Source organism: Panthera pardus, unplaced genomic scaffold, assembly GCF_024362965.1.
Source record: "Panthera pardus isolate Hobbes unplaced genomic scaffold, ASM2436296v1 HiC_scaffold_26, whole genome shotgun sequence".
Classification (NCBI taxonomy): domain Eukaryota; kingdom Metazoa; phylum Chordata; class Mammalia; order Carnivora; family Felidae; genus Panthera; species Panthera pardus.
In genome coordinates this window covers 9,760,998-9,775,624 of record NW_026526832.1, presented here as the reverse complement: position 1 = coordinate 9,775,624, position 14,627 = coordinate 9,760,998, and the positions used below count along the sequence as shown (strand labels likewise).

Here is a 14,627-nt window from a genome sequence, read left to right as displayed (position 1 = left end):
TACCTCAGATTCTCCCCAGTTACCTCTTTCCACACTAAGAGTCTTATTCCCTAAGTGAACCCCTGGAAAAATAAGGCTGGGAAAGCAAATTGGTCAAACACCTTCTCCCTGAGGTAGAAATGCCTGGCCTGCTTCCTGGCTGTGTGGGAGTCTGCGGATTACCCCCCAGTGACTCTCTAACTAGTCTAATTTCAGGGAGGTAATTTTGGTAGCTAACTCTCCTGTAAATTATACCACCCAGTTTATTTCCCAGGGAAGAGCCAGAAAACACAGGAACGTGTATGGCAGTTAAAGGTCACAGTTTCTCCTTTTCTGCCTCTTACTGCCACCTGTCCCACTGAAGGAAGTTGGTTACTGTCTTTCCCGTTTCACCAATTTCCTGTTTGTGGCCTAGAACCACATTGCCTCATCTGTTCCCCTTTCCTCCATGATTGAACCACTCACACCAGGAAGGCATGAAGGCAAGAGAGAGCCTCTGTCCTGCAATACTAGGGCAGAGGGTCTCTGGAATGTGCCAGGTACAAGGCATATGGAGCTTCCTCCAGAGGAAGTTGGGCCCAGCTCTGTTCTAACAGGGATCTTCAGAGGAGCCTCAGAACAGCACCTGTTCTAGCTTGTTCCTGTCCCTTCTATTTCACTGTAGTATTTTCTGTGGGGTTGCTTAACATGTGTGCCCCATGAGAACATAGCAAGATAGTGAGTACACATATCCTTCAGTGCACTGGGCCTACTGAGCCCCTTCGGTGAAGTGGGGAACATAATATGGTGGGCGTTCCTGAGACTCCAGTAGAGTGAGGGAGCCAGACCCTTACATGAATAGCTGTTATAGGCAACAAGCCCCATAATATGGATGCCAGTGGTGCGCTAAAGGATCTGGGTGTGGACAAACACATAGTAACTGGGGAGGCAGGATTTGAATCACCCTTGAAGAAAGAATAGCATTTCGTTTGGTAAGTAGATACTGGAGATAATGGCTGTGTTGATGCCGAAGCCCAGACAGAGGTAGGGAAAGACGTGGAATGTTATCGTGGAGATACTGAAAGCCTTTGAGCTGTAAGCTTTCATACAGTAACATGAACAGTATGAGAGGAGCTTTGTTTCAGGGTGTAGTTCATCTCAGCAATTACTGAATAGTTGTTGGCTTATAGGTAAGTCTTCTTGTACTTATTTCAACACATTTTTTAAATTTTTTACTTATTTTTAATTTTTTTTTAACGTTTATTTATTATTAAGAGACAGACACACAGAGCATGAGCAGGGGAGGGGCTGAGAGATGGAGAGACACAGAATCTGAAGCAGGCTCCAGGCTCTGAGCTGTCAGCACAGAGCCCGACGCGGGGCTCGAACTCACAAACCGCGAGATCATGACCTGAGCTGAAGTCAGACGCTTAACTGACTGAGCCACCCCGGTGCCCCAACACATTTTTTTTTAAAGGTGAAATTTGACGGGTGCCTGGGTGGCTCAGTCAGTCAAGTGTCCAACTTGGCTCAGGTCATGGTTCATATGTTCGAGCCCCACATAGGGCTCCTTGCTGTCAGTGCAGAGCCTGCTTCGGATCCTCTGTCCTCCTCTCTCTCTGCCCCTCTCCCACTCATACTCGCTCTCTCTCTCTCTTTCAAAAAATAAACATTTTTTTAAAAAAAGATGAAATTTGAGTAACCTAACAGGATTAGAAATGGTATATAAGTAGGCCTAAATATGCAAACATGGAAATTTTCAGGAAATGTGGAAACCTCAGGCTCTGGGATATTCTCCCATGAATAGGAATTTTATTTTCCACAGAATTATACTCATCTGATAATACTGGTTTCCACGAAAAAAACTTTCCACTGTGTTCTTTCTCTGAAGGACAAAAACTAGGTAGCAAATTAAGAACATTTTATTTCAAATATTTTATTCCTACAATTTTCCATTTGGGGGATTCTTTTTTCTTTTTTGAATCATGCATATAACCAGCTTTATGTTATAAGTGTCTTGAAAGTTCAACATTTCTGGGAGATAACTAGGGTGTAAAATTAATTTTTTACTAAGGTCAGTGAATTTGTTTCAGATCCCAGCTGCTTTCACCGTAGGTGAACGCAGAGACCTCCACTCCTGCTGGACTCCCCTTCCTGGTAAATGTGGGCTCACTCAACGGCAGTGAGCAATGCCGGCCACACCAGGAGGGGGTGGGCAGAGCCATTCCTGTGGCCCTCAGGAATTATTATCTTTCAGGTCTATTTGGAATGACAGTGTTTGGCCTCAACTCTTCTGTTGAAAAAAGGAGATTCAAACAAAACATTGAAATGAAGATGTGGAATGGGGTAGACTGCCAAGCCTGAGTTAGAATCCTAGTCATGTCACTAATGACACGTATGACTTTAAACAAGGTGGGGTTTTTTTCCCCCCTCTAAACAATGGGCATGAAGTATGAAAGGATTCTACTCAACTCTCCTGGAATGTGGGAGGTAGGCGTGGACAAGGTAATGCCACTGAACTCAATTTGCTCATCTGTAAAATGGGGTCATAGTATCAGTTGGAGCCATTTGAAACTGCCAGTGTTCAACTGTGTTGACCTACAAAGACAGTCATTTCGTTTGATTCAACCAAATCCTCACCTTACACAATGATTTATGTAGGGGCGCCTGGGTGGCTCAGTCAGTTGAGCTTCCGACTCTGGGTTTCAGCTCAGGTCGTGATCTCGTGATTCATGAGTTCGAGCCCCACACTGCTAGGGTGGAGCCTGCTTGGAATTCTCTCTCTCTCTCTCTCTCTCTCTCTCTCTCTCTCTTTCAAAGTAAATAAAATTTAAAACAAAACAAAATGATTTGTGTAAGCACCAGTGGCTGGTGAGCACTGAACAAAGGGAGATCTCATGTCAACAAAAGGCCTTTTGGCTAGTGACCCCAGGGCTCCATGAAGGGACTGGGGTCTCTGCACACTGTGTCCTCGGATGATAGAGAATAAGGAAACAAGCTCAGGATCAGACCACTTAGTTCAAATCCACTGTCTTCCTAGCCAAAAGAAGCTAGGGAAAGCAGTGTATTCTGAGTCCCAGCTCTCTCAGTCTAAGTGAGGATCATGGTGCCTACCCTAAGTCAGCTCTGAGACAGATAAGATAGTGTCTGTGAAGTTTCTAGCAAAATGTCTTGGCCCATCATGGGCACTCAGTAAATCCTGGTTGTCCCTCCTCCATAAAGGTAATATTGAGGCCTCTAGGGCAAGGGAGAGGGGAATCACTGTGTCAATGCCAGATTCCTATTTCCGAAAGCAAAAAACTCCTGGAAAACTTTTCTTCATATTTTTCTTTTTTTTAAATGTTTATTTTTGAGAGAGAGAGAAAGAGAGAGTGCAAGCAGGGGAGGGGCAGAGAGAGAGGGAGACACAGAATCTGAAGCAGGCTCCAGGCTCTGAACCATCAGCACGGAGCCTGATGCGGGGCTCGAACCCATGAGCCGTGAGATCGTGACCTGAGCAGAAGTTGGACGCTTAACTGACTGAGCCACCCAGGCTCCCCTTCTTCATATTTTTCTTGTCACCCTTAGAACCATATTTTCTAGAATGAGAAAAAAACTTCAAGATCTTTTTTCAAGCCCTCTGTGGCAGGAATGGTTGCCCACCATCACACAGTGAGCTAGGAACAAACCTTGTCCCCAAGTCAGGACTCCTGACTTGTGGGTAAGACTCTTTCTAACAGAACAAGTACCTTCTTATTTGTTTGGAACTCTGCCCAGGGAATATAGAGAATCTTGGAGCATTTTTTTTTTATATAAATTTTTTTTTTCTTTTTTCTTTTCTAAATGTTTATTTTTGAGAGAAAGAGAGACAGAGAGTGAGCAGGGGAGGGGCAGAGAGAGAGGGAGACACAGAATACAAAGCAGGCCCCAGGCTCCGAGCTGTCAGCACAGAGCCCAACATGGGGCTCAAACCCATGAACTATGGGATCATGACCTGAGCTGAAGTTGGACACTTACCCAACTGAGCCACCCAGGTGCACCCCCTTTTTTTTTTTTTTAATAAATATTCATAAACAGTACTTCCCTGGGACAGAGGAGCTGACTTATTTAGGTCATTTTTTAAAAAAAAATTTTTTTTTTTAAACATTTATTCATTTTTGAGACAGAGAGAGACAGAGCATGAACAGGGGAGGAGCAGAGAGAGAGGGAGACACAGAATCTGAAACAGGCTCCAGACTCTGAGCTGTCAGCACAGAGCCTGACGCGGGGCTCAAACTCACGGACCGTGAGATCATGACCTGAGCCAAAGTCGGACGCTCAACCGACCAAGCCACCCAGGCGTCCCAAGGTCATTTTTTAATACTATTAGCAGATATTGCTATATGACATTTATCAGAATGGGTCACCAAGATAAAAAAATAACCTTTTAAATAAGGGGAAGAAGAAAATATAGGCACATACATATCAATTTAAGGAGGAAGAGAATGGGGAAGGGGAGTAGGTAAAGAGAAAGAAAAAATTTTTTCTCTCAAAATCTACTTTTCTGTATAAAACAAAATTTTAGAACAACTAAAATCCAAGCTAAATAAATAAATAAACTAAACTAAACTAAAATAAAATAGAATCCAAGCTATTATTCCAACATCTTAAAGATCATATAACCATTTCTCTTCCTAGAATCACTGTCTTTAAATATTGAAATGTGGCGTTTAGCTGGAGATTGCAGTGACTTAACAGCTTTGAAAACACTTTTTTCTAGGTCGTCTGGACCCCTCAGGTGCTGTCAAATGGTGTCCAGTTTTCGAGGATCAGTCCAGATGGTGAGGAAGGTTACCCTGGAGAGTTGAAAGTCTGGGTGACATACACACTGGATGGTGGGGAGCTTATGGTCAACTACCGAGCTCAGGCCAGTCAGACCACACCGGTCAATCTGACCAACCATTCTTATTTCAACCTGGCAGGCCAGGTAAGAGAACTTACCTCTGCTCTCCTGCTTAGTATAAAATGTGACTTACCTCTCCTCTCCTGCCACGTGCTTTGTGGAATGACCTGGGGAGTAGCTGGATAGACCCACCCAGAATGGACTTAGCCTGGCAATGGAGTCACCTGGTGATGAGGAAAAATGCCTAGCAAAACAGCTGACTCATAGTAGGTGCTCAATAAATGGAAGTTACAGAGAAAGGTGGAATGAGTACATTGTGTTACTAAGAGAACGCTCTCTTTCCCATAGGTTCAGACAAGTACCCAGCTGTTTCAAGAACTCCCTCTCTTCTAACTGTAACATGAGTTTACATTTGCTCCCTCATTCCACTCCTACTCCCAAAAAATTACTTCCAGTTAAGTTCCACTTTCCACCCTTGGGACTTTAAAAATGTGCCTGGCTCAGCCCCTTTAGGCATGCCACCAACATTCGTATGTCTCTGCTGTACTTCCCACCCTAAGAGGGGTATAGAGACACTCTCACCCCTCTTAGGTAATCCCCTCTACACTACCTTATTCCCAACTAATGGTAGTATTTTAGTTTGTTGAGGAGGCTGTTACATGAGGCAGAGGGAAAAGTTTAGCTAAACTCTGTAGACTATATCTATTGCTTCCTCTTCATCTGAAAAACTCATTGTTGTCTACTCTACTTGAATCACTTTGGCATGATTTCCTACCACAAGATGATGTTCACAGCCAACTAGTAATATCTAGCATTTTTACACTCTTTTAGGAGTCTGCTGACAATGTGCTGATTTTTTTTTTTTCTAGGATCTTTTCAAATAGCACGATGTGCTGATTTTTTTTTTTCCAGGATCTTTTCAAATAGCACGAATTAATTGGTTCTTATGTAATTTCCAAAGTTCTCCCTTGAAAAATAAAGAGGATTATAAACTTGTCTATCCCTTACCCTCAGAAACTTCTGCCATGCTCCTTGAGATCTCAAAAACAAACCGAAAACCAAAGCTGCCCAGCCATGCGCCTCTGCAATAATGTGCATAAAGACCCTAATTTTTTTTTTTTTTAAATAGGCCAATTTGGGGCTTGAACTCATGACCCTGAGATCAAGACCTGAGCTGAGATCAGGAGTCAGACTCTTAACCAACCGAGCCACCCGGGCGCCCCTTATACACCCAACTTTTTATAATAAGCTCAAAAGGAACCTGGCAGAAATAGAATAAAATATTAGTGGGTTTGTATAGGTAGTAGATCATGGTGGTTTTTTACTGTTTTCCACATTTTTGTATACTGAGGACATCCTATTCTGTAATGGGTGGGAGGTGGCCTAAAGAAAGATTCAGAGATAGGAAAGAAATTATGCATGAAATATTACACCTGCCAATGTATTCCAATCAAGGAGACAAAATGGGAATGTAACATTCACTAAAACTCTTTCCATTTACGTGGCAGGACTCTCAGAGATCACAGACCCCACCCAAAAGGGTGTTCAGTGTTAGCCCCCTTCTGTATACTGTCTTAGTGAGTGCAGCTTGAACCCATAGCCACTAACTTCAGGGTTGAGGATAGGAGGGAGCCATCAGCCTTTTGGGGAGCATCACAACAAGAGTGGGTAGCTGTTTACGAGACCTGGAGTCAAAGGGCTTCTGCATCTTCAAATCATCTCTTACCCTACCCAGGAAAGCATTTTTTTACTTATTTTTGAGAGAGAGAGAGAGAGAGAGAGAGAGAGAGAGCACAAGTGGGGAAGGAACAGAGAGAGAGACACACACAAAATCTAAAGCAGGCTCCAGGTTCGGAGCTGTCAGCTGGAACCCATGAACCGTGAGATCATGACCTGAGCCGAAGTCAGACGCTCAATGGACAGAGCCACCCAGGCACCCCAGCACTACTGTATGTCTTAAACTGTCCCCAGGGAAATAGCTCAAAACTTGATCATTTAAAGTGGTCAGCTCATCTTATATATTTTCTTTTTGTTTTGTTTATTTGTTATTTAATAAGCAGTATGTTTGTGCTACTTGGGGCCAAATTTTGACTCATCACTTCTAAGTTTGAGTGTTGGAGACCTGGAGGGAGGAGAGAACTGGTTCTCGAAGAGTGGAAAAGGTATATAGGTTGCAGGTTGGTTGGGCTTTTGTTGTTGTTGTTCCTTCCTTATCTAACCCAAAACTGGGCAAACGTGGTTTGGTTTTGTTTTGTTTTTTGTTTTTTGTTTTTTAATTGAAACTTTACCCAAAGAGGTATGAAAGCAGCCTCGGGGAATTTGAGATGAGAATAGCGGTGGTTCCAGTATGACTGGGTAGGTATGTCAGCAAGGACCCGGTTCTTCCGCCTTTCCACCCTGCTCCTTCAGTGTTTTTGGCTTTTGCCTTCAGGCTTATCCTTTTATGGTCACAAGATGGCTGCCATAGCCCCAGGAATCACCTCTACATATAGTCACCACCAGAGACAAAAAAGGACCTATTCCTTTCTTCATATCTCTAATGCTCCATTTTAAAGAATAGACAAAAAACTTCCCCCAGAAGCTCCCCAGCAGACTTTCCTTCACATTTCATGGGCCAGAAGTGTGTCCCATGTCCTGCCTAACCTAATCACCAGCAAGAAAATTAGGCCACCATGATTGGCCCGGTGGGATTGGGGAGGGAGCCCTTTCCCTGAGTATACAGCCTACCATAAGATGAATCAACAAGGCAGGGTTCTGCCAGAGAAAAAGGAGGGCGTCCGTAAAGGAGCTGCTATGACTTTTGGGTGGTATGATAGTGTCCAGGATATCCTGCTAAAGGTGATGACAGCTGAATTAAGGCAGTGGTAGGGGTAATGCACGGAAAAAAAAAGAAAACCCTGCAGGCCATAATGAGCTCTATAAATGGTTAATGTTCTGAGCTAGCAGCAGCTGAGCAAAGTTAACCAAAACAACACTGAACCCAAAGATGGGCCTCAGGATCTGTTGGTGGATCAGCATTTCTTGCCAGGTTTTCATCAGCCTGGAAAGGAAATGAATCCAGCAGTAATATTCCACTGAAGTGGGTCATTGCATTATTCCAGGTCAGAAGAATCATAAAATGAAGCATGCTTCCCTTTAATAAAGGAATGTAGGTGCTGCTTTGTGACCCAGTGCCTGTTAAGAGAGCGGCTGTCTAATAAATGTTCCTTTCCTTCTCCCCCCTCCGCCAGGCTTCTTCCTAGCCTCTTAGACTTAGCAATTTATTTTGGTATGTGATGGAATCATTTGCTTCCTGCCCTAATGCTAAAAAACACACAGAGAAGGAAAGTCCTAAGCAGCATTATTCATCATAATAAAAAGCTGGAAACAAGCAAAAGTCTGTCAACAGGAGAAGGGATAAACAGATTGTGATACATTCGTACAATGGAATATTCCTCAGCCTTCGCTGGAGCACTGAGCAGATAGAACCAAGGAAACAGTCCCCAGTTCTCTTCCCTCATCTCCGCTCCCCTCAGACCCCGAGGCCTCTTCGGTGCTGGTGGTACCACCGAGGCGTGAGAGGATAGCGGCAGGGGGAGCCGGGCAAGAGAGGGACCCCTCTAGTCCAGAGCTGCTCTAGGTGGTGGTGCAGACCCTTCCCATTCTGGACCCGCCTTCTCAGGTCAGAACAGGACCAAACAAATGGCTAAGGAAGAGACTGTGGGCAGAGGCCTGGCCTTATCTCCGCCCCCCGTCCACTCCTACCCCTGCCCGCCTGTACCCACCGGGAGAACACAAGACCACGGCAGTTCTTCAGAACCAGAGCCTCCTCGGAGTGCAATTAAAGCAATTTCTGGCCTGTTTAGACATCGATTCTTATGGTCTCTAAGATCCTGGCATTTCTCCTCAGGACGACTCCATTTGATTGTGGAGGCCTGAGTCTTTCTGATTAGAGGATCTGTTTCAGTTAACCCGCAGGGCTCCGCCTCCCTCTGCTTGCTTCTCAGGAACCCAGCAGGGCTTTCAGTGCGACTTAGCTCGGGGTTTCTCAACCTGAGCATGTGGACACATTGGGTCAGATAATTTCTTTGTTGCAGGGATGGGCATTGTAGGGTGTTTAGCAGAATTGCTGGCCTCTTCCCACTAGATGCCAGGAGCATTACCACCCCCAATTATGACAATCAAAACTGTCTCCAGACATCGTCAGATTTTGCCCTATGGCAAAATCATCCCCAGTTGGGAGCCACTAGGTTAGCTTATTTTTGAGCGTTCACTTAGCAAAAGCCCTCTCCTGGTTCTCCTTCCACGTCTTCTGCTATGAAGCTTGAAAATTTACTCCTATTAGAATATAATCCTTTTTAGCAGAAACATATACGTGTATTTTCCAATTTGCAAGGAGCACAACATGGCTTTACTAAACCTCTTCACAAGAATCCTGGAAAAGGTGGAGGCATTACTGGCCCAGTTTTACCTTGAAGGAAAAGCGATTCTAGGAGCACCTGGGTGGCTCAGTCGGTTCAGCGTCCGGCTCTTGACTCCGGCACAGGTCAGGATCTCACAGTTTGTAAGTTTGAGCCCCACACTGAGCTCTATGCTGACAGTGTGGAGTCTGCTTGGGATTCTCTCTCTCTCTCCCTCTCTCTCTGTTCCTCCCTTGCTTGTGCTCTGTAAAGAAAGAAGGAAAAGAAAGAAAGAAAGAAAGAGAAAGAAAGGAAAGGAAGGAAGGCAGAAAGAAAGAAAGAAAGAAAGAAGAGAAAGAGATTCTACCTGGGGCCATTCAATAGAGCTGGAGATAGACCACAGGCCTTCTGACTACTGACCCTCTATCTTTGACCCCACTGGGGAGGGCAAGCTGCATCTTTTAAAAAAAAATTTTTTTTTAACATTTATTTATTTTTGAAAGAGACAGAGTGAGAGCAGGGGAGGGGCAGAGAGAGAGGGAGACACAGAATCTGAAGCAGGCTGCAGGCTCTGAGCTGTCAGCGCAGAACCCGACGTGGGGCTTGAACCCACGAACCGTGAGATCACCTGAGCCCAAGTCAGACACTTAACTGACTGAGCCACCCAGGCGCCCCAAGGGCAAGCTGCATCTTTAATGGAAGAGATGGGCAAGCTCTCAAAAGCAGGAACTCCAGTTCTGACTCCCAGGCTTCTGTCATGTGGTAGAGGATGGGTCCTCCGGGTGGGAGCTGGGCCAGAGAAGGGTGACAGATACCCCACCTCTAGCAAGCCTGGAGGTGATACCAGGCCAACCAGTTATTGTGTGTTCCGGGCCAACAGCTCTTGCTCTTCTATTTGCCTGTCATGTGTGAGGAGAGTGGGAGAAACCCCTCTGCTAATAAGCCAAAGTCCAAAAGTCTTTCAAACCAGTGATGTCTCTCTGACTTTTCACGTTCATAATTCCATTTAGAAAAGAAGATGCATGCTGGGGTCACGCTTGAAAACTTCTTTCAAATGTATCCATTGCTCTGTCGAGGACCTATCTGCCGATGCTTAAATGAACGTATTAATGATCACCATAGGTCAAGTGGGATTTCTAAAATTCTTGTCAATGCCTGCAAACATTTCTGCAAGAGAAGTTAAAAAGCAAAAAATATAGGCACGCCTGGGTGGCTCAGTTGATTGAGTGTCTGACACTTGATTTCGGCTCAGGTCATGATCCCGGGGTCATGGGATTGAGCCCCACGTTGGCCTCCTGCTCTGAGCATGGAGTCTGTTTAGGATTGTCTCTTGCTTTCTCTCTGCCCATCCCCTGCTTGCGCACACACTCTCACTCTCTCTCTGTCTTTAAAAAAAAGTAAAATAAGATTAAGCATTAAATCTTCTTTTCTTTCTCTACCTTTCCTTCCCAGGGTTCCCCAAACATCTATGACCATGAAGTCACTATAGAAGCTGATGCCTTTTTGCCTGTAGATGAAACCCTGATTCCTACAGGTTGGTGAATTTAAACATCTTTATGGCAATGCAGAGCTGGGGTGTGATTGGAGGAACATCGAAACTTCATTTACCTAAATGTATTTTCTCTGTTGGCCTGCCAAATTGCCTATAATTACCATGATTAGACATTTATGTTGGTTGTGGCTGGGGGACCATATAATTAAACAAACAAACCGGGACACTGTTGAGAAGAAAAGGAGATGCTATTAATAATTAAGCCAGGGCAACAGGTATCAACTGGAAGGTTTTTTTTTTTTTTTTTTTTTAGTGTTTTATTTATTCTTGAGTGAGAGAGAGAGAGAGAGAGAGAGACAGAGCACAAGCAGGGGCTGGGCAGAGAGAGAGGGAGACACAGAATCCGAAGCAGGCTCCAAGCTCTGATCTGTCAGCACAGAGCCTGACGCGGGGCTCGAACTCACGAACCGTGAGATCACGACCTGAGCCAAGTTGGATGCTTAACCAACTGAGCCACCCAGGCTCCCCTCACCTGGAACAGTTCTAAACAAGCTGGGTCATATGGCCATCCTGGCTGAGCCTTAGACAGCAAAAGTTCTCTGCTAAAATGTAAATCTGGTACTTCTTAGCACCTTAGCAGAGATAAATTTACCTAAACATTACCTCACCACTGCAGGACACTGATAGAACACAACGCGGTTTTTGATGGAGGATGAAACGTTCTACCCCGAGAAAGACAAATGCATATGTCACCTCTGAGACACAGTTGGGGGAATGGGGTAGCATAGGGAGTCTAAAGTATCAAAAGGGAAGGTGAGGTGTTGCCAGAATCAAAGTTTATGGGTGTATGTGTGCATCTCCTAGGTTAACTGGATTGAGATCATCTTGGTTATTATTATTTGGGATCAAAACTGCCTTGGTTCAAATAGGCAAATCCGTAGAGATAGAAAGTAGATTAGGGGGTTGCCAGGGGCTGGGGACAGAGGGGTATGGGGAGTGCCAGTGGGTACAAGATTTCTTTTTGGAGTGATGAAGAGATTCTGGAATTACATAGTGGTGATGGTGGGATAATATTGTAAATATACTAAACACTACTGAATTGTGTACTTGTTAAAAGGGTGAATTTTGTGGTATGTGGATTATATCTCAATTAAAAACAAAGAAAGAAAGAAAGAAAGAAAGAAAGAAAGAAAGAAAGAAAGAAAGAAAGAAAGAAAGAAAGAAAACGAATGAACCTTGGTTCCTGTGGAGTCTCCAGGATTAGGTGGTATGGATTTGTACTAGACTGTAGGTGCACTGCCATCTGCCTCCAGGGGACAGGTGGATGATGGCAAGATGGCCGGCAGGGGTGCTGCTATTCATGTCAGCTTATGGAAATTCACTTGAAGTAATTACCACCAGAGCAGTAGATAAATATTCTTATTGGGATTTCATTAAAATCAGAGATGAGGTAAGTGTAGAAGTCTTAGTCAAAGAAAACCAAAGTGGGGCGCCTGGGTGGCTCAGTCGGTTAAGCGTCTGACTTCAGCTCAGACCATGATCTCATGGTTTGTGAGTTCGAGCCTCGCCTTGGGCTCTGTGCTGACAGCTCGGAGCCTGGAGCCTGCTTCAGATTCTGTGTCTCCTTCTCTGCCCCTTCCTTGCTTGCGCTCTGTCTCTCTCTCAAAAATAAAATAAACATTAAAAATTTTTAAAAAGAAAGAAAGAAAACAAAAGTAGAGGATGAAAGAAAAGAAGAGCAGAAATCCAGAAATACACAAACACTTGCTCATCAGCCCTTATTCCCCTGGGAAGAAAGGCTGCCCGCCTTGGCCTTGGGCTGGCCAAGGTCTCCTGCTTGATGGCAACTTGGAGGTGTTGCCTCAGAGCCCCTTTGCCAGAGCATTAACATCCTGTGTACCATCCTCTGGGGCGTCTGTTCAGAGCTCCAGCCCTCCATAAGCCCATCTGCTGGCAGCTCCGTGTGGAAGGTCAGGAAGGCCTTTCTCTCTGTTCCCACCCCGTGTAAGTGTGCTACTATTTTGGTTGTCATTTCTGCTAATAAAGAACGTAGAATGATAGCATAGGAGCAGTTTGAAGCCAAGGGCACCATCTTAACCAAATAACCAAGTTTAAATCACCAGTAATAAGATGTATTGTGTCCTCCTCGTATGATGTACTGAAAAAGTACATTGTGTGATATTCTGTCAAAAATGCCTAACCTCATTCCATTCAGCAGAAGGCATCACACGAACCCACTTGAGGGATAGTCTGCAAAATAATTAATCCGTATTCTTCAATGGTGTCAAGGTCATGAAAGACAAAGCAAGGCTGAAGATTGGTCACAGAATAGACCAAGGAGATAGGACAACTAAGTGGAATGTGAGAATCCTAGACTAGACCCTGAGTCAGAAAAAGGACATTAGTGGGAACGCTGGTGAAATTCTAGTGAAATGTGTAGTTCAGTTAATAGTATAGTACTAATGTTAATTTCTTAGTTGTGATCATTATACCATGGTCGTGTATGATGTTAACATTAGGGAAAGGACGGTTATACAGAGATGTACTTTTTTTTTTAAGTAGTCTCCATGCCCAATGTGGTGCTTGAACTCACAACCCTGAGATTGAGTTGCATACTTTGTTGACTTACTAAGCCAGCCAGTCACCCCCAGAGATGTACTATTTTTGTGACCTTGCTGAAGTCTAAGATTATTTCGAAGTTTAAAAAAAAAAATAGTCCAGGGATCCAAGTAAGATATGACTTTAATTTTCCTGGACACCTGCCTTACTTTACAGGTAAGGGCTTTTGTTTTATTTTGTTCTCTTTAAAACAGTGAGGCTGTGTTTATGGCCTCTAGTTCAAAATTATTATGAGGAAAATAATAAGAATGTGAGCCTGCATGCTAAACGGTAACTTCAGTTAACAGCGGGAATTAGAAACCCATAAATACAGGGGCTATAAAATTAATTAGAATAATAATGAGAAATCAAGATAAATGCATTACAAAACTTTTTTTTGCATTGCAGTTTTGAAGGTTTTCCTAGCTCTGGGGCTGGTTTTAAAGGCTCTTATGTTTGTGTTGGTAACATGTGTCATCTTCTGATATTTACATGACTCAGTGTGAGGCTGAGTAAACTGGTCCATCTTGTCCTAGATGCAGCCTGATTACATTGGAACTGTGTGTTGTGAACTGTAAGGGGAAAATGGCGGCTACTCTGTTGTGACTGATAAAGAAGAAAATGAGTTAAGTAGCTTACAGGTGGAGCTGATGACATAAGTGCATATTTATTTGTGTAGATTTATAAAACCTCACATTGTCCTATTGAGTTTTGATCAGATGAAAATCACAAAAATGCATAATTCATGCCGTGGGAAGATTATTTGTTGTGATTGTAAGTGATCATTGTGGCAAAGCCCAGTAGAACTTAACGTGTAATCTAATGAAACGCGTAAAACTCATGTGCATCCCAGTTCTGCACTGTGAGTGGTTTTAGGATCAAATTTTATACTTTGTACTAATTTTGAACACCTGTGAAGCTGGGTCGGCTGCAGGCCCTCTGGGCTCTGGGAGGCAAAAACCATGGCTGTAGCCTTGAATCTGCTGTTAACTAGCTAGGTGACCTTCAATGTATGCATAACATTTTAACATTCAACTTCCTTAGACCCTCATTTCCTTTTCTGCAAATAGGAGGGATATTGAACTCAATCCAATTTTATGGACCAGTAAATTTTCTTTAGAAAATAATTTGACAGACTTACGTAGAGTTGCCCAACTTTTTGTTTTGCCAAGTTAGAAAGCAATCATAAATATAGGGCTATTAAAACTAATGGGAATGTATGTATATTATATTTCAATTAAAAAAAATTAAACTAACCAGGGTAATAACGAGGAACAGAAATAAATAGACTAGGGGAGCCTGGCTGGCTGAGTCGGTAGAGCACGTGACTCTTCAATCC

General features: G+C 43.8%; 1 protein-coding gene across 3 annotated transcripts in view; it reads left to right on the top strand.

Annotated features, from left to right (window-relative positions):
• The window catches only part of GALM (galactose mutarotase), a 116,121-nt gene that overhangs the window by 72,660 nt on the left and 28,834 nt on the right, over positions 1–14,627 (top strand). For all 3 annotated transcript variants that reach the window (XM_053890993.1, XM_019447116.2, XM_019447125.2), the window contains exons 3-4: positions 4,697–4,903; positions 10,651–10,732. In XM_053890993.1, the coding sequence (XP_053746968.1) occupies positions 4,697–4,903; positions 10,651–10,732 (289 nt within the window). The remainder of the gene's footprint in view (positions 1–4,696; positions 4,904–10,650; positions 10,733–14,627) is intronic.